A 20,821-nucleotide genomic window follows, 5' to 3' on the forward strand; every position below is an offset into this window, starting at 1 on the left:
AATGTGCGTCATCTTTCTTCATTGCCTTAGCTAAAATGCAGTTAATTCACTTGTTCATCATCAAAACCTTGTACTTGAAGTATCATGTACGGCTTTATTGTCGTAACAAGGATAAGACCACATAAGGGAGCTGAACCGGCTCAGTTCCCATCAGATCCCAGGAACCAAACCGGCTCAGGTATGGGTTTGACCCGTGCAGGGTCAGGTTCTACCTGACCCGCGGGTCAGGCCCGGTCGGTCCCGACCAGGTGGCCAAACCCATCTTGGCCATTATGAGTTCAGGTCTGAACAGTGCCAGATCAAACCTAATATGGCCCGCTGTTGGGCCCGGTCCCATTCCATGGATCAGACCCTTGCATGTGCCCTGAAATTAATAAAAAAGAAAAAAAAGTAAGGGTTTTATTCTTCATGGATTTTGGCATGCATTACGGGTCACTTTCATGGGCCGATTTATGGTTAATTTTTGGCTCATTATTACGTTTGCCTTATTGTTCATATGCATCTATTGACATATCTGAACGTTGGTATTATTTAGAATTTCAAGTCCAATGCTCTACATTGAATTGATTGAATCAATATATTATCAAAGTAACCTCTATTATGTAGATTAGTTCATTTTGAAATATTATGATGTTTATATGTTTGTGGTTCATGCGAATAGTGATCGTCTCAAAAAAAGATTACTATTTGGTCAAGCTCAAATATATACTTTCGGTAATAAATATGAGACAGTTATACAGTTTTTCATGTGAATAACGAGTCGGTCCAAAGAAAATTTCATTGTTTGACAGGATTGATTGTCCATGTTTGATTACTATATTGAGGGTATTACTTACAAGTTGACACTTATGTCCAAAGACTAAGTATCAATGTTGTGTTAGGTATCTTGTGATAAGGTGCACTACTGTTTAAATATGTTATTTTCTGTTATTATATGTGAGAAATGTATGTTAATTATGAGCTTGTTTGTTCTTTATTCAGTTAATACCTCTGTTTCTACGATCAACAACAACAACTACGCCTTCATCCCAAAACAATTGGGGTCGGCGATATGAACCAACAAAGAAAATAATTATGGGTCTTCCACATGAATCCTTCTCCTCCAATCATTTCTATCTAATTCCATGTCCTCGGTGAGGTTCAAAGCATTCATATCCTTTACTATCATCTCCATCCAAGTCTTCCTAGGCCTACCTCGACCTCTTTTAACTAATATATTTTCCCATTTCTCCATCCTTCTAACTGGAGCATCATTAGACCTTCGTCGAATATGTCCAAACCACCGTAAACGATTCTCTCTCATCTTATTTTCAATGGGTGCAACGCCTACCTTCTTACGTATCTCCTTGTTCTGAATCTTATCTTTTATTGTATTTTCACGCATCCATCTAAGCATACGCATCTCAACTACACTCATTTTTTGAATATGATGTCTCTTGGCAGCCCAACATTCTGTACCATATAGTAAAGCGGGCTTAATAGTCATCCTATAAAACTTTCCCTTCAACCGCAATGACATTCTACGATTGCACAACACTCCAGTTGCACTTTTCCATTTCATCCAGCCAACCTTTATCCTATGATTTACATCTCCATCAATTTCTCCATACTTCTGAATGATAGATCCCAAATATTTGAAACAATCATCCACCGGTATTTCTTGCTCACCAAGCTTCACTACACTCCCATCACTACTTTGTTGCTTACTAAACCGACATTCCATATATTCTGTCAATTTAAAACCTCTTGCTTCCAATGTCTGTCTCCATAATTCTAACTTAGCATTAACCCCAGCTCTAGACTCATCAATCAAAACAATATCATCAGCAAACAACATACACCACGGCACATTTTCTTGAATTGATCTCGTAAGCTCATCCATCATTATAGCAAATAGGAAAGGGCTTAAAGCAGATCCTTGATGTAACCCAACCGTTATAGGAAAATTGGTTGTCACCCCTCCACAAGTGCGGACATTGGTTATTACTCCTTCATACATATCCTTGATTATACTAATGTAATTGAGAGAAACACCTTTCTTCATCATTGTCCACCAGAGAACGTCCCTAGGTACTCTATCGTAAGCCTTCTCCAAATCAATAAAAACCATATGCAAATCTTTGTTCCTCTCTCTATTTCTCTCAATAAGTTGTCTAAGAAGATGTATAGCTTCCATAGTTGATCTTCCAGGCATAAAACCAAATTGATTCTCCGATATCATGACAATCTTCCTCAACCTAGACTCAATCACCCTCTCCCAAAGTTTCATAGTATGACTCATGAGTTTTATACCACGATAGTTTGTGCAATCTTGTATATCACCCTTATTCTTATATAGAGGCACCAAAGTACTCTTCCTCCACTCATTAGGCATCTTATTTGTCCGCCAAATCTTGTTAAAAAGATTTGTCAACCATTCTAAACCTTTCTCTCCCAAGCATTTCCAAGCCTCGATAGGTATACCATCTGGGCCAACTGCCCTTCTTGATTTCATTTTCTTCAAAGCCTCTGCAATTTCTTTCTTTTGAATCTTGCGCATGAAGTCACGATTCATCTCATGAAAAGGAATTGAAAAGTCTCAAAGATCCTGAGCATGACTTTCATTAAATAGCTTATCAAAATAATCTTTCCATCTCTCCTTAATCTCCTCATCTTTGACTAAAACCCTTTGTGTTTCATCTTTGATACATCTAACCATACCCAGATCCCTCAATTTCCTATCTCTCATCTTTGCAAGTCTATAAATATCCTTCTCGCCCTCTTTGGTATCCAACTTGTCATAAACCTCCTTATATACCTTATTCCTCGCGTTTCGAACTACTTTTTTAGCTTCCTTCTTTGCTATCATATACTTCTCCAAATTCTCATTATCACGACTCTTACTTAAATTTCTATAACACTCTCTTTTAACCTTAATAGCTAATTTGACATCTTCGTTCCACCATGATGTATCCTTACCTAGCGGTGCACCGCCTTTAGACTCACCTAATACCTCCTTAGTCACCTTTTTCATGCCACCCGCTATCTTATTCCACATTGATTCTGAATCCTCCTCGAGACACCAATCAACTTTCTTAACTACTTGCTCTACAAACATTCCTTGTTTAGCTCCTTTTAGTGCCCACCACTTAATTCTAGGATTTATTTTATGTCTATCCCTTTTGCGGCATTGTCTAATTCTAAGATCTAAATTAAGACTCTATGTTGTGTAGCTACGCTTTCTCCCGGTATAACCTTACAATCGATGCAACAACCCCTATCTCTCTTTCTAAGTAGGAAAAAAGCTATCTGACTCGTATTAACCCCACTTTTAAATGTTACTAGTTGAGACTCCCTCTTCCTAAACCAAGTGTTTGCTAAGATCATATCATAGGACAAACCAAAATCTAAAATCATTTCTCCACTTTCATTTCTTTCTCCTATACCATAGCCTCCATGGATACTCTCAAATCCATCCCTACTAATGCCTACATGTCCATTAAGGTCACCGCCGATGAAAAACTTTTCTCCATAAGATATCCCTTGTACTACTCCATCTAAATCTTTCCAAAATTGATGCTTAATGGAATCATCTAAACCTACTTGAGGTGCATAAACACTAATAATATTTATAATATTCGTACCTAATACTAATTTAATAAGTAAAATCCTATCACCCTTCCTACGGACCTCAACTACATTATCTATAAACTCACGACTCATAACAATCCCTACTCCATTCCTATTTCTATTTATTCTTGTATATCAAATCTTATATCCCCAAGGTTCTATCACTTTTGCCTTCTCACCTACCCATTTGGTCTCTTGTAGACATAAAATATCAATCTTTCTTCTACACATAACATCTACTAACTCTACCAACTTACCAGTTAAAGACCCTATGTTCCAAGTGGCTAACCTAATTTTATGGTCTTGGACTAACTTCTTTACCCCCACCCGTCCAACAAAGTGAGGGAACCCTTGCCTATTTGACACCACATCCGGGCGCCGGTGTGACGCGTCGCTTCCGGGCGACGACCTATAAACCCTTGCCCATTTATCACTGCTTTCGAGCCTATAGAGTACAGTGCGTGGCTTAGTAGGGAATGCCTCAACAAAATTCTCATATTGGTTCATATTCATAGGGTATGACTAAGTTTTTATGTTGGCTGTCACTGGTCTACTGCAACCCTCCTCCTTTATCCGGGCTTGGGACCGGCGGTGTATAACTACCGGTCCCAAGCCCGAATAAAGGAGGAGGGTTGCGGTAGGCCAGTGACAGCTAGCATAAAAACTTAGTCATACCTCTGTTTCTACGATATCTGCAAATATTAATTATATCTCTATTTTGAGCGGTTTTAATTTTAAAAACTGGAAAAATAATGTTATGATTATTCTCGGATGCATGGATTTAGATCTTGCACTACGAGAAGATCAACCCTCTGCTCTTACAGATAGGAGTTCCACTAAAGAAGAAAAAAACTCCAAGCGGTGTGATCGATCTAATCGCATGATTCTCATGATTATGAAATGTGTAATTTCAGAATCCTTCAGGGGCATCATGTCTCAAGAGGTAAATGCCAAACATTTTCTTAAAAAATTTGAAAAGCGTTTTGCGAAAAACAAAAAGGTTGAGACAGATACTCTTCTTTCGAGTCTTGTCTCAATGAGGTATAAGGGCGAAGAAAATATTCAGGAGTACATCAAGGAGATGTCCCATCTAGATTTAAAACTCAAGGCACTAAGGTTAGAGTTATCTGAGAAATTACTCGTGCACTTGGTTTTGAAAGCTTTATTTGATCAATCTGACCCATATGTGTTTGGCATTGTTCATTTATTTGGAATTGCATTGAGGGTTGTTATTTGACAAAAAAATATTATTCCTTTTCAATCATCAAATTTCGGTACATTGTGGACTATATAATTTTGAAGCTCTTAAAATCCTAATTATGCGGTGCAATTAGATCCAAAACATGTTTTTGACTAAGCATACCATGTAGAACATGTCTGTGGGGATTGATCCACAAGAAAATGTGAGCAAAAAACTGATTTATTTTAGAGAGGATGATACACGCACAGACTGGTACATTGTGGACTATATAATTTGGTAGTGCAAATTGAGTGAGACCTTTTACTCCAACAAGTTCTTTTATAATAAGTTGCATGAGAAAAGGGTTTGCAGAAAAATATAAATAGCACCACTATAGAGTGGTGGGGTAGGAAGACAAAAGTGGTGGGGTAGGAAGACAAAAATACCGCTAAAATAAATATGTATGTCGATGTATTCATGCTGTCGTGTTCAACAAGATCATATGGAAATATGAATCACAAGGTATGATGTTCAACGATTAGTATTCCAGTAATAACTGCAATAAAAGGTTGACCATTTGGAATGAGGCATGTGCACTGCGAAGCTCTACTGAATAAAAAACATTGAGTATAGAAACATGTAGTATGCGTTGAGCTGATCGGTGATGTGCAGTGGTATAATGAGATGCGATAGGCAACAATATCATCGTTGATGCGAAGATGTGTGGCGGCACATACGTATAGTAGTTTGATTATATAGTATGCCAACAAATCATGAGATGTTGCTTTTGGAGACTTGGTTAAAGACCTCTCAACTTGGATGAGTATCTTATAGGATGCGTGTGACTTAGGGCTAATTTTTCTAGAAATCACATTAGCTGGTTTCAATCCAATATGGTGACTCGGGGTTAGGCAAGTGAATGTCTAGGCATCGGTAAGCAATCTGGAGAGTGTTGTTTGCTATGACGTATCAGCTATCAACTCGCCAAAAGTCTGGGGGGGGGTTTGAGAATATTTTTTCCCGTATGTTACTGACCCGTTAGGTCTTCTTGAGTGATGCTCTCAAGAGGTCGTGTTGCAACCTTAGAACTTGGATTACAACCTCTTTGGTTATTCATCAAAGCACGATGGTGATGCACTAAAAAAAGGTGTGTGGAGCCAGTGGCTTGGGCCAGGTAGATACGCATGAGGAGATGCATGAGATCAACTTTCGCTAGGCAGTTGTACACGAGATGATGCACAAGGCTAATTAAATGGTTCAGAACACGAAAATGAGTTTATGCGAGGCCTTTGACCTTTAAGTTGGCAAGACTGCCTAGTCTTGGCACAGCACAGGCTCCCAAATTGTTTTATGCCCGTGATAGTTACTTTCTCAAATGATAACGCAGTTGAGTGTCCAACTTTGTCATTATCAAGCATTCTTTGCCTTTCTAGCTAGGGCCCTCTAAACTTTGTTTTGTTGCAATCGTGTATATACTTATCAACCAAGCCGTTCCGAGGCTTCAAGGGACACACTATTTTGGGTTCATGCATGTCCATAGTGACACAATCAGACACGCTGAGACACGTTGACATGAACACCAAAGCGTATGGCTATTATTTTAATATTTTAATACTTTTTTTATAGTTTTAATAAAAATACATTTTTACTATTAAAATATCAAAAACTAATTTTTATTGATTAAAAAACAAAACGATAGACAAGAAACTACTTTTAATGCATATGAACTAAAAAGATAAACAAGAAATATATGAAAGAAAAATGGAGAATCCAAGATGAGTTGGATTATCTCTCCGCCTGTGAATCTGTGATATCGTTACGGTGTATACCTATTTTATGTGCTCAATATTGAGAATGAGTGTTGAGCATCGAGCTGGATTGGGCCGGGCTGAACCAAGACCCATCAGGGTTTCACAGGCCCAACCTAGACCAAGATTTGTTGGAGCTTGACCTGATTGGCGCTGGCCCAATTCTTATCAAGTTATGACCTAGGTGGAAAAGGTCCTGCCCTTTAAGCTCAACTAGAAATTGGGTTAAGCCAAGGCAAGCTCGATTAGATTGTTTTGGTCCTTACTAGTAAGCTGGACATGGGGGCAGCTACTAAGTGGCACAACCTGGCTAGGGCTGAACACTTTATACGTGTTCCATCTGTGTAAGGAGGTAGCAATGCAGTGTAGCGACTAGTACAAATCCTCTTCCTTCCTCTAGTCTACAACCAGTTAGATGATTTAATCAACTAGGGATGCACACGAGCCGGGTTCGAGCTGAGCTTGGGCTGGCTCGACTTGAGAAGAAATTTTGAATGTTCATGCTTGGCTCGGCTGAGTGTGACGTGACCTTAAGAATCTCTTAATTCGTGATGTGATAATTTGGGTGCCACATATTTAGCAACAATTTATGTATTTCATGACTGAACTTAACATGTTCAAATTGACTCTCACTTTGTTCGGAAAAAGTTTTTCAGAGGTGATATTATCATGAAGTTTATTTCTTCTCAAGATCAACGGACTTGTATCTTCACCAAACTTCTGTCGATTGGGATCAAAGTTCAATCAATTTAGAGACAAGCTCAATGTCAAAGAGATCGCTTGAAGGGGCATGTTAAGAAAATGAATCATGCTTTGTGTTTAACTGATCCAGATCCAAGAGTCTTACATGATTCTCAACAATCAGAGGTCTCTTCGTATTGAAACCCATGATGAAAAGAAGTCACTTTCAGGTGGGACACACAGTCAGACTCTTCTCCACCAAGAAAACCAATCTTGTATAGACTCTGAGAAGCTTATTAATTGTAGTTTTTTTCAGACTTGATTGTACTAATGAGAGAGCTAATCAAATAAGAAAACTCTCTCTTGTATATAATTATTTAAATGAAGTCATCCCCCGCCCTCTCTTGGTCAAATAGAGAGAGTGAGAGTTCCGCGTAGACGAAGGTCACAATAGATTGAAGCACATAAAACTAGTTCTCCTGTCTGCGTAATGCATGTGATTTTCTAAAAATCGTATTGCTTAATATTTTCATTTAAGTCCTTAAACTTTGAACCATGATCTCCATGATGATTATCATAAGATAGTAAACTACCAACCAACCCCTTTTCTGCATTTTCTTTTTCACTAATCGGCCACAGTTCAAGCGGCAATTTGTAGAAAGAGAATTGAACAATTAATGCTAACTTTGTTTTATACTTTCAGTTGTGTCATGAGTTATACATGAATAGTTTGTTTTAAAAGAATGAATGAATGAATTGTAACCAAAATTCAAGGGAAAAAAATTAACTCTAGTCGAGATACTTCAGGACATTTACAAAATTGGCTACTGGATGGCCATCTTATGTGGTTCAAAATTGGACAAAAATCACTAGTAGCCTTGTAAGGGAGATGAATGAACCCTCCTTCATGCTTGATAGCTCCTTTTTGAGATTTACGTTCCGAGTTCTGCTGTTGTGGTTTTGTTATGTCAAAGACTATAGATTCTGCCATCATGTTTTAGATGAACCTCTGAAGATCTACTACCATAACTGTGATATCGTCTTTGTTGCCTCTACTGGACGACATATCAACGAGCTCTCTGCAAGACTCAATTGTGCTCTTGCTCTTCAAAACTACATCTACAGCCTCCTGATTAGTTACCTGAGAAAAACAAAATTATCAGATTGTTATAGGTGAGGAATAGATTAAAGTAGGGGTGGCAAAACCTGACACGACCCGCCAACCCGCCTCTTAGGCGGGTTTGGGTTGGGCTTAAGCCAACCCGTTTAATAAACTGGTCAACCCATCTAACCCGTTTATTAAACGGGTCCGGTTCGGGTTTGGGGTATGCCAACCTGCCAACCCGGCTGACCCGTTTAATAAACGGGTTAGGGGGGCAGGTCAACCCGCGAACCCATCCCGCCGACCTACCAACCCGCCCACCAACCCGACCCGCTAACCCGCCCGCTACCCGCCAACCCGTTTTCCCGACCCAACCCATTTATTAAACGGGTTGGCGGGTCATGTCGGGTTACCCGTTTATTAAATGGATTGGGTTCATGTTTGCCACAGCCGACCCGTTTAATAAACGGGTCAGGTTCAGGTTGAGGTATGCTGACACGCCAACCCGACCCGATTGCCACCCCTAGATTAAAGAGACTATACATTGAATTATCGGGCCACTAGAATATGTTAACTGAAAATATGTGAACCAGAGTATGAACTCGCCATTTTCGACAGTTTTTTTGCAAATCCAATCCTGCAGATATGTTCGACATTTTCTATTTGCTAGGAATCAACTATTGGATAATGTATTTTCCACAAAGAAAATACAATATTTGGTTGTTTGAGTATTTGTGAAAATTTTGAGGTGTTGATTTTTAAGCCTTAGAATATCCTGCTTATGTATTGTAATCGGAGGATCCAAGAGCTGGCCCCTATAAAATCAATCATATAGATCAAATCCGTGTATGAAATTTAAGAAAAAAAAAAACCATGAAAATTTTGGTTCATACTCCAGTTAACATATTGTAATAGCCCTTGAGTTACATTTGAAACTTATTAGCCTATGTTGAAGTCTTATGCGTACCTTATCCCATAAACCATCAGAAGCCATGACCAAGAATTGACAATCTGATGAAAGCTTAAGCTTGTTGACCTCAGGTTCAGATATCACCCATTCCTTCATATGAAGATCCCCAATGGCTCTGGAGACTGCCAATGAGCCCTGGACTCTCCAAACCCCATTGATGCAGTCCACGTAACCTCCCTAAAATTTTGAAAGATTAAAAGAAACAATCAGATGAAAAATCATATACATACTATTCACTCAAAAAACCATTTAACCATTTTCTTCATTATTTTCCCTAACTTACCGATTTTTTAATTCGATCGCGTTCATCGTCTCTCTCGGCACGATGATCTCTTGATAAAGGAACTGCAACTCCATTTTTGCTTAAGACAACTCTGCAATCTCCTACGTTTGCTATGTGTAGACTGCCAATTTTCACCAACACAGTAGCTACACATGCTCCACCACTGCTCCCCTATAATCAGAAGTTCACCATGCATGTAATTAGAGAAAATATCCAAACACTTACCTATAACTCATCAATTACACTTGAGAGAGAGAGAGAGAGAGAGAGAGAGCAATTGCCTGACTTAGGAACTCCCTATCAGTGTTCACGTAGCCGGCTTTAATGGCTTCTTCAAAAAGATGATCCTCTTCCCTTTGTATCTTTTTGGTTGCTGAGACAATGTTTTTGCCAAGTTTTTCAGTCACGAAATCAACTGCCCCACGCCCACCATGCCCATCAAATACTCCAAAGAATGCCTGCCATAAAAACCAAACAACCAAACACAGCCTGGACTGTCAACAACTATGCATTAAACTAGTGACACATATTTGACAGTTAGTGACATAAGAACTTGATTAGGTAAGTTGGTGGTAATTTCCTAGTTAGTGTTCAAAAGGGATTTGACTTGGCTGTGGCTCTGTAATTTCCTAGTTAGTGTCCAAACTTGGCAATTTCCTAACTTTTGGACTTAGCTGGGCTTGGCTCAGCATGGGTGAACCAACCTCAATCCTTAGCAATTAGGTGGGATCACCCTGGCCTAATTCAAAATGTCCTAGACCAAGTCTTGAATATGGGTCAAACCAAATTCATTGGCTTGGTCAAGTCTGTCACATGCAACACATGAATCTTTGAAACTATGTGATGATTGGTATTGGGATGGTCTACCTGTTTGGGGTCCTCAGAGATCTCAGTGATGACTTCATACCCATCCTCCATAACATGTCTCCTGCCTTTCTTCCTTGCCACACAGAAACTAGACCCCTCGACCTCCAAGCACTTCTCCTGATCAGGATCCCGCCCTCTGAACTCCTCGGAGCTCGCCAAACCCGGGCACGAGTCCGGGATGACCAACCTCGCCGGCCGCTTCCTCGTGACCTTCCCGGTGAGCTTGGCGCTGCCGCCCCTGCCCGCAACGGGCGAAAGGCTCAGCATCTCCGGTCTTAGCCTGTTCCGCCTCGAGGGTGAAACCGGTACAGGTGGCGCAACCTTACTCCATGACAAGGAGGAAGGAGAGGGTGATGGAGTTGCAGAGGGAAAGAGAGCAGAAGAAGCAGGTGCTGCACCGGTGGGGCTGAGGATAATGGCCAAGCTCTTCCTCATTATCCTGTTAAGAAGCCTTGAAATAAAGGAGATGACCCATGAAATCTCTGCTAAATTCAACATCTTGAGAACTTTTCTACCGTTTGACTGGTTACCAAAACTTTTGTTTTTCTCCAAGCAGCGTTTCCAAAAGAAAGGAACGAGAGAGAGAGAGAGAGAGAGAGTATGGGTTTCAGATTGGATGTGGGTGGGTTTATATAAGCTATATATAGAGAGAGAGACAGAGAAGAGATAGAATAGGAGAAGTGAGTTAACGTCCCACGTGGCAGCCGGGTGGTTGTGTAGGTATTGAGTTGAAGACTCCGGATCAAACCCCACTGGTACATGGGTGTGTTCATACCTTTCAGAGGTGGGGCACGTAAGATAGGATGATCGTGGAGCCCCACTCAGGGTTTTTTTCTGGCTTCGGCAAGGGTTTCTGGTCATTAAAAAAAACGTGAAGGATTCAATGCTAAGGAATTTGGGAGTTGGAATTACGGAAAACGCGTTCAACGCCACTGCATCGATCCACAATCACACCAAATGCACCTTGTACATACGCATGATGCTTCCCACACACGTCCCCCAAATTAATGTTTGTTTGGCATCGTATGGGCTTTCTCGCCTTCTTGGGAAGCTTCCTTATAAATGTGATAGATGTGATGGCATGAGAAACTTGCCCATACATCCAAGATGGCCCGATGATCTGGACCCTTGATCTCCAAAGCAAGTTTGGCAAAAACCCCATCTACCACGATGTCATTCATATGTTTGAAGAGGTCTGCGAGTGGTCCAGATAACGTTAAGGGGTCAGGGTCAAGGTCATGCCGTGTTTGTAAATTAGAAACTTTTGATTGGGTCCAGAGTACAGTCTACAAGTCTCATTCATCGAAATTTTGTCGGCGAAGGAAAATCTTGGGATAAATTAAACAATTTGTTTTTCTCAAAAAAAATCTTGGAAAAATATCTGTATATTTAAGTTATAAAAATATTAGAAAATGTATACAAATATAAGAAAAAATTAAAATATATGAAATTATATAAAAGCATAGAGGATTAATAAATCAATAATACCATGATAAAACACATCATATTTTCAAAACAAGTGATATTTCAAAAATATTGTGTTTTTTCAGGATTATATTGGTTTTCAAAATCTCATGATGAAATCAGGAAATTTAAAAAAATGCTAATACTTGTGACTATGGTCATAAATGTTGCCAAAATTTGATAACTCTGAGATCTTATCATGATATGTTCAGAAAAAAATCACGATAAGCCGGTGATATTTTTAAAATAGCATTTTACCTCCACACTATTGTCATACATTAATAGGTTTTTGTTTTAGTATGTTCTCACACTTTTTATGTTTATATTCTTTCATTTTTAAAGCCTTATGTGTGCCAACTGCCAATATTTTTCACTTCCGGAAGAAAAGTCCTTTTTTTATAAACCTAGGGAAACCCTGCCCCCCTCCCCTCATAATCACCAACTGCACATTGGCTGGCCTCCGGTTGTTTAAACCCATGAGGCCGCCCCTGCTCACTAAAAAGTACACCCAGCTTCAACCTTGAAGTAAGGGACGCCACTCATGGGTTTTGAACTTGTGACGTGTAAGATGTATACGGGTGTAGAAATGGTTGAACTCGAATAGAAGGGTGCACATTGCTACGCAATAAATCGTCACATATGAATTTTTGGTTCACAACCACTTTGCCTTTCACACTTGGTATGCTGAGATTCTTAGATGTCATAAATTTTCTCATATCTTCGAAGATGGCCTTGAAGGCTGTTTTGTAACACTTAAAAGGGGGCTGGATTAGGACATGTTCAATGGAGAAGTGACCCTTCAACTCAAAGATTGCATCTCTTGGATTTAGAGAGTGTATTTAACTATATATTAACATATATTATTATCTTATGCTTAATTTCATTTTATGTTATCAAACTTGTCACATAGCCTCAAAATCTTGGGAGACATGTAACTGTTGGAGGTGTCCCTCCCCCAATTGTTACCTTATGACCACATATTCTCAACATTTTTGACTTGGTCATAAGAGGCAAATTGTGCTAACAAGCTTGCTATCACTTTTGAGTTTTGCATTAGTACACTTTCTTGAGTTGTATGTTATTCACACATTATTGTGAACTTTATACAATCCTCATTTTAAACTTATAATCAAATGAATAATATATAAATCAAACATGCATGAGTCTCATTTGACTCACATGTCATGTCACTTGATAGGATATAATTTGTTGTAATTTTATTTTTCATAACCATGTCATGCGCGTATTGATATTTGACCTTAATATGTTTACTTTTAGAGTTACATATTCTTATATGAATTAGATGTATGACAACTTTGTTATCACAATAAATTTGATCTAGATCTCTTGGAATGTATAATTTTAAATAATTTAAGAAACAATTTATCTAATCACCAAATCTAATGCATAACATAGCAGACATTAAGCTTTCAATTGCCTATGCACAAAAAAACAATTAATTTCTCTTACCCAAAAGTGGGCAATCATTTTTGCTTAATCTCAAACCTTTAATTTTAAGATTTGAATTTGCCTTGGTACTATCCATTCTAAATTTTCTTATAATGTGGTCAAGCTATTTTTCTTGACTTAGGCTCAATAATCTCGATTTTCTATATCTTTGGATTTTAATACCTAGGATATATGACGATTCACCCATATCATTTATCTTAAATCAAGAACTCGACCAAGACTTAGTTTCATTTGTCATTTATATGTCATTTTCTATAATTAATATATTATCAATATAAAAGGATAATTTTATAAATTTATTTTAACTTTTCTTAGCATATACACTATTGTATAATCTATTTGTTTGATAACCCAATTTGGTTATAGCTTTATGAAATATAAATACCAATGCCTAGGTGACTGTTTAATCCAATACAAATATTTATTCAACTTGTATATTTTATTTTCTTGACCTTCAATTTCAAAGTCTGTTGGTTGTTGCATATATATGGTCTCTTTTAGTTCACAATTTAAGGAGGTTGTTTTTACATCTATTTGATACATATACAAATGCTAATATTATAAAAAATGAAATCAATTTTGCTATATGAGTATATTTTTTCATAATCAATTCTCTCACATTGAGATTAACCTTTTGCAATCAATCTTGTCGTGAACTTGTCAATAGTTTCATCAACCTTAAGTTTTTTCTTAGAGCCTACTTACTACCAATTACCTTACAACCCTCAAGCAATATAGTTAATTCTCAAACTTCATTTATTTTTATGGAGTCTAACTCATCTTTCATTGCCTTTATCCAATATTTAAATTCACTTGAGGCAATAGCATTATGAAAACTTAAATTATCCATAGTTTTATCCATATTCATGGAATGACATATCTTCACTCAAATATATGGAATAACTATCTAAATAAGATTAAGAAATTTTTAATCTTTTTTTGTCAAATACAAGTTATGGAAACTGCTTGTCATTCACAATTGAATCATGATGCTTGGGTTCTTAAGTTGATACCCTTGAATCATTTAAAATATCAAGAGAGACATCTTCTCTTGAATCAAAGTCATACTCTCTATTTTTTTTAAATTCAACTTCTCTGCTTTTTATAAATAATTCTCAAGATTATATAATGTTGCGGCCACTACCTGTAACCCTAGGATCTATGTTGCAGTACATGTCAGTTATTTTGAAGGTAGAGGAAAAATAAGGTTAACAACTAAATTGGGTAGGTCAAAACTAGGATCGGTAAGCTATTTAATTAGGATATTGGTCAAGATCGGATCTCGAGCGTCTAGGATAGTCTAGGGACGTATAATAGTATCTAACACAAGTATTAGGGTGTTGTGAACTCAGGTTGAGCCTTATGGTAGGCTAGTGAGACCAAACATGGTAAACAGGGTATTTTGCCTAATCCTGATCTTGGGTAGGGTCTTAGCTAAGGTAGAGATCAGTTTTAGGAGTTGTGTAGCAGGTCTCTGAAGGTTTTAAAAGGGTGTACATGTTCAAGTAGGATCAAGTAAGGTACAAAAGGTCAGATAAGGCAAAATAACCTACAAAAAAAGACCGCATTGTTTCTACAGATGCAGTCTTAGTCTAGACGACTTAGGCAACTTTAGAAAAGGTTAGGGACTGGTCTTAAGGTATGATAGATGTCTAAATAGTATTATAAATACCTCACACACGTTTGTAAAAAAAACTGATGAACAAAACCACGCTTGACAGAGATTCTATGTTAAATTCTAGAGTATGGATCACTCCACAACAAATATACATGTGCAAGAAGGGTTTAGGATCTTGGAATGGATGAAGGACCAGCCTAGTGAGGCCTAACTTCATGTGGATTACAATGAAGAGAGAGAAAAATATGAGGGAGGAAAGAGATAAGAGAGAGATGAAGAAGAAAAGAGAGAGAAGTTTAGAGATAAAGAAAGAGAAAGAGAGGTTATGAGAAAACTTAAATATTATTTCATTGCATTAAAGGGAAACTACATACCTCTATTTATAGATGAGAGACCTGCAATAGAGTCCCTACTTAATCGCATAAGTCATAAAGAGTCCTATTGTGAAACAATAATTAGACTAGAGAGAGCATTCTAGAGTCTTATCTTTGTCATGACTCTTACTCTAATTAAAAGTCTTAATTAATACCAACTTAAGACGACCTAATTTAAGTCTCCCTAGTTACCTTTATGAAAGGTGAAAGAATCTTCTAGAAAGCTGGAGACGTCTCACCTTTGACTTCTGAATTAACGCTCTCTCATGTAGGCTTCACTGGCTGGCCCTTCCTGTTTTTGGCACAGACAACTGTCATGTTCTTTTTTTTTTCTAGTATGGACATGTGTCTTGACTTTTTTACAAACGCCTTAATTGCCACATCACCCTTATAGGTCTCACTTAGGCTTGAACAATTCTCGCTACCTACAGGGAAAGGTGTATGGATCTTGGAGCTCAAATCTGCATCATCTTCTAAAAGTTGGGTTACAACAAACCACCACGTGTTGCACCACTTTGCCCTTAAAGTGGAGACCACAACCCTCTAAATTGTTGCACCTCCATAATCAAACATAAGGTTTTGATCATCCCCATGCATTGAGACAATTTCATAGTTGCTCAATCATGACTTTCTACCTATTACTAAACTCCCAATCCAAACAGAGTCTTGGTGAAAGAGTTAAGGACATGGCCTATGAGGGCATGTGTTGGTGAGGAGCATGCAACTCAGCTTGTAACATGAATAGTGTTGCACTTTCAGGGAACTATCGGGATGTTGCAACTGCATCAGAACAACTACAACCAATTGACAATAGTCACATCCTTCATGGTGACCCTACTGGTATGTTACCTCAGGGGAGAACTTTTTCACCCATTCGACTGTGTTGTTCACCAACTGCATTGTATTGTCAACTGTAGGTGTGAGTTGTATCTTGTCCCTTTTTGTCTCTCTCGGGTTGCTAATGAGCACAAACAAGGAGAAGTTTAACCTGCTCCTCAAGATTTACAAGGCCCTCTGCAGGGCTTCTGTGGTTCCCTGTTGTGCACAGGGTCATATCCCTGCTGCGTTCAAGGATGCACTTGATCGGTAGAGAGCTTGACTCCTCTGCCATGCACAGTGGTAATTTCTCATTAGGCACATGGACGTCCTACTCCTCATGCATGGTACTCAGGGTAGCAGTCATGTGATGCAGGCTAGTTGAATTGCTAGCTTGGCTGGACCTCCACTTAGTTCATAGTGTTTGTTGGGGCATTAACGACCCCACTTTTGTAGATGACTAAAATTTGGATTTTTGCGAGTCTATAACTTATAGGGTGTAAGCTTTGTAAACTTAGACGAGACCCTATTCAGAATATATATGGAAAATGCATATAGCTTTTTCATAAAATTTTTTAGGAAGGTTTGCACGTGTCAACATGAATCTAGTCATATCCATTAGGGTCCTATTTTTTTCTCTCCGCTACATTATTTTGTTGTAGTGTATAAAGCATGGTTGTATGAGGGGTTATGTTGTTAGCATAGCAGTAGGACTTGAATTTATCAGAGTTATATTCACCATCTCTATCATATATATAAATATTTGCATATTTTTTTATAACAACCCATAAACCTCATATTTATATGCCTTTAATTTTTTTAAAGCTTCTGACTTTTTAGAAATTAGGTAAATATACTCATATCTAAAATAATCATCTATGAATATGATAAAATAAAACTTTCTTTCATGTGTTTCAATTGTTAAGGGCCCACAAATATCAATATGCACAATAGCTAATAATTCATATGCCCTACTATCCTTAGGAAAGAGTTTCCTAGTCATTTTACTAGAGATGCATGGTTCATATCTTTTAAAATCCATGTTTTTCAATGAAAGAAACAAACTCATACTTATAATTCTTTCCATTTTGCTAACATTAATATGCCACAATCATAAATACTATAAATATGCATCTAAAATCAATGTGCAATCCATATAATCAGAAACAATAACATCTTTATTCATTGAAGGATGCACAATATTTAAATGAAATAGACCATGATATACATCATAATGGCCCTTGAGCTTCACTTTTTCACGTTTTCCAAAAGTCATCTTATCAAAATGAAAACAAATTTTGAAGTCTTTTTTAATAAAGTCTACAACAAAAAGAATATTTCTTCTCATATAATACATTAGTTAAAACCACACCATTTTCATCTAGATATAGTTTATAGGTCTCAATTCACAAACCCTCACCAGTTATATAACTCATGCCATTGGGTTTTGAACTTGCAATGCCCCAACACAAGGTGGTGTGTACTAACTTCCCCTACCAAACAAGTGTAGCCCCCCATGATTAGCCCTCAAATAGTTTTTTTTTTAAGGATTAGCCCTTAAATAGTTCCAAATAATGCAAGTGACGAGCAAATTAACATAACCCAAACATAGTTAGCAATATGTGAAATGTCATAAATCACTAAATACTGAATCTATTATTTTAATGGTCTCACATTAAAAAAAACAACTGAGAAAAACTGTAAAGCATCAAATTTATATCAGGAAATTTTAGAGTTTTTTTTTTAAACCAACGGAATAGCTATGCAAGCCATTTGCAAACCCGAATAAACTTGCAGGTTATAATCAAACCACAACATACACATGATTGAAATAGAGTTCTAAAAAAAACATCCATTAATTTAACGTTCAATCATAATAAAATTGAAGTCTTAATATATTATTAAAATATCTAAAATACCCAAGAGTCAAAACATGAGTCAAGTATTAAGGAAAAAAGTGATAACATTCGTCCTGCCACCAGCACAAGCATATTGCATCACCTGAAAATGGTAAAAGTAGGGGGTCAAATTGTGCCTCGATAAGTAACACTCTTCCATATAAATAGAAAAATAAATTTCAAATACACAAAGCATGCAATGCACATACCAAACAAGAACATGTCACTGATTCAGATTACATGCATTCATATTTGAGCATACAACTAAATAAACAACAATAATTTACTCTTTGATTCAGTACCTTCATTCAAACTCATTAGTAAACAAGATCATACACCATTGCATACATTTCAATATAAAACATGTGAATCATATGACTTAGGTGAACCTTTTCTCTAATGCATTGTTTTTATTTTCTCATTATGTAAGGGTACACTCCAAGGGACTCAACTTCAATCTAACCAATCCGATGGGGAGGGGGGGTGCTATGTATTTTATTAACCCCATAAACTTAGAAAGATTTGCAAACGCCCATTGAACCGGCCAACAACCAATAAACATATCAGTAGTCCAGGGAATTGATTCTTACTTTGCAGAGTCATGGATCTACCAACCTATGCCTTATGAGGTAGTCCTTGTTCTCTACGTCGAGGATGAGGAACCGACAAGACGCCTCACTCTCCAAAATAACTATTTCTTTCCTTAATCGGGTATATCATCTACCCTCTCTAAAGTAGACAATTGGTTTGAATGAGTTACTTAGTATTAATTAATTAGACTTACTAGTCAACTCAAGTGGCTCAGCACAAAGGGCCTCTAGTCTAAGCCTTTCTCAGGATGTTCTCATAGCAACATGAGAAAAATATCAACCCATTCAAACCAAGCCCTCGGTAATATATCTTTGTTACAGGATAACCTCGAGCCACACTTGCGGTAACATACTTTCCTATGAAGTACTCTTAAGCAGAACCTCCCTTGAGGTTTAAGATTGTATGTGCATGTATTACAATTATTCATTATCGAGTATACACAAACACCACACTGGTTCCACCAAACACAAGCTCACTCTCAAGCTATGTGCTCGCAGGGTCTCTAATGACCCATGTCCCATCTCACATGCTTTACATACATCTTTTAACACAATGCATAATATCTATGCCTATACATAAATTATTTATGCATCATTCGTGCATTTTATTATCATACATGGAATATCTTATCATGATTCATCGCATTAAGTAATATGACATTTAACATAATCATCATGCATACACTTATGATGTTGTCATATATCAATTTTACATATTTCATAGACTGTACACATATTCATACATTGATATATGCATGTAAGCATGATAGGCATCAAATCATATATGTTCATAAGCATTACGTAAAAACAATAATTAGTAGAAATTATGCTATTGTTACATGCTCTGTCATGTCTCATACCAAGCTTTGATAGTCAATCAAAATACCTACAAATGTCTCCTAACATCTCCAATTTACAAATTTAGAAAACCTCTTATATTTTTACTGTAGTAGTTCCCAAACTGAAATTGTTTTTTTCGTCAATAGACATAGGTGTAAAATTCTGTTCCTTGAAGAAGCAGTGATTCAACACCATATCCAAAGACTTGTAATTTTCTCAATTTGTCTGATATTAGCCTTATCCGTCCTTTCAACAGAATCTACTCTTGCTACAAAACTCCTTGCTAATATTTTTAAAATTAATCTGGACCGGACCCCTGTTAAAAATTTTTATAGGTCCTGATTTTCTATAAGTAACATATTTTCATCAACTTGGATGAAGTTCTGGTACTTACTGGCAAGGGTCATAGTTTTCCTTTATTTTTTATGAATTTCATCGATTCTCTTAAAACACATGTCCAAAAATCAACTGAAAAGCCCATAAAACAAATTTACTGGATTTTTCTGAGATCCAACTCTGTACATAGGCCAGATTTCCTGGTTCATGTTACAGAAACAATAACCCTCAATGATTGACTTTCTGGCAAAACCCTATTTATTGAGACTTCGTGTGCATGTCTACACGACCCACATAAAAGAATTTTGTCAAAATCTAACTTGTTTGAGCATTATGATTTTTCTATCGACATTGTTTATTTAAAAAATACAAATAATATATAGCTATTTTTTTGAATTTAACATTCTACATGAAAACACATATATAAAAACATCTAATCATGGATTTCTAAACATGATACACACAAAATCAAGCAATCATGATGTTGTAACATATAATAGAGCTCAATTCATGCATTAACACATAACCAAAATCATGTTTTTACCAAGATCTAAATCACATCTTTGGAAAACACTCCTTTTGTAATTCATCATGGTATTTATTAAAACCAATTTTATTATAAATCTATTAAATCATCATACACATCAATTTCAACATCATTATTCATCTAATAATGCATACAAATCAGTAAACACATGTAATCAACATCAATTTGCATCTAATTTACAATACTCATATTTACCCCAAAAACCATTTTTGGGAAAACCCCAAATCAGATCTTGTTTTCAAAGTAATTGATATGTTTGAAACATATCAACATGAAGTATGTCAAGTTTAGACATTTAAAATCTCTCTAGTACAAGATCTATTGTTGATCCATTATGGAGAGAGAGGGTTGGTCGACCACCCCTTTCT

At 37.1% G+C, this 20,821-nt stretch overlaps 1 protein-coding gene across 1 annotated transcript; it reads right to left on the reverse strand.

Annotated features, from left to right (window-relative positions):
• Nucleotides 1-7,952: 7,952 nt before the first annotated feature.
• On the reverse strand, nucleotides 7,953-10,955 carry LOC149848410 (putative protein phosphatase 2C 74). The gene is made up of 5 exons (XM_090011447.1): nucleotides 10,501-10,955; nucleotides 9,915-10,091; nucleotides 9,634-9,804; nucleotides 9,348-9,527; nucleotides 7,953-8,419 (listed from the first exon to the last, which is right to left on the reverse strand). Exons 1-5 carry the CDS (start codon nucleotides 10,933-10,935, stop codon nucleotides 8,276-8,278), a joined length of 1,107 nt encoding a protein of 368 aa, XP_089867573.1. The 5' UTR covers nucleotides 10,936-10,955; the 3' UTR covers nucleotides 7,953-8,275.
• Nucleotides 10,956-20,821: the final 9,866 nt, after the last annotated feature.

The sequence above is a fragment of the Nuphar pumila genome, chromosome 1 (genome assembly GCF_984573655.1).
Source record: "Nuphar pumila chromosome 1, dmNupPumi1.hap1.1, whole genome shotgun sequence".
Lineage (NCBI taxonomy): Eukaryota > Viridiplantae > Streptophyta > Magnoliopsida > Nymphaeales > Nymphaeaceae > Nuphar > Nuphar pumila.

What these genes read in the sequence shown, in the direction of transcription:
- LOC149848410 (XM_090011447.1), bottom strand. Translation starts at nt 10,935, where the DNA reads ATGAGGAAGAGCTTGGCCATTATCCTCAGCCCCACCGGTGCAGCACCT. An exon ending in GCGATCGAATTAAAAAATCG is followed by an intron (nt 9,528 to 9,633) that starts GTAAGTTAGGGA and finishes TCAAAATTTTAG; the next exon opens with GGAGGTTACGTGGACTGCAT. An exon ending in CTGATGGTTTATGGGATAAG is followed by an intron (nt 8,420 to 9,347) that starts GTACGCATAAGA and finishes TGTTTTTCTCAG; the next exon opens with GTAACTAATCAGGAGGCTGT.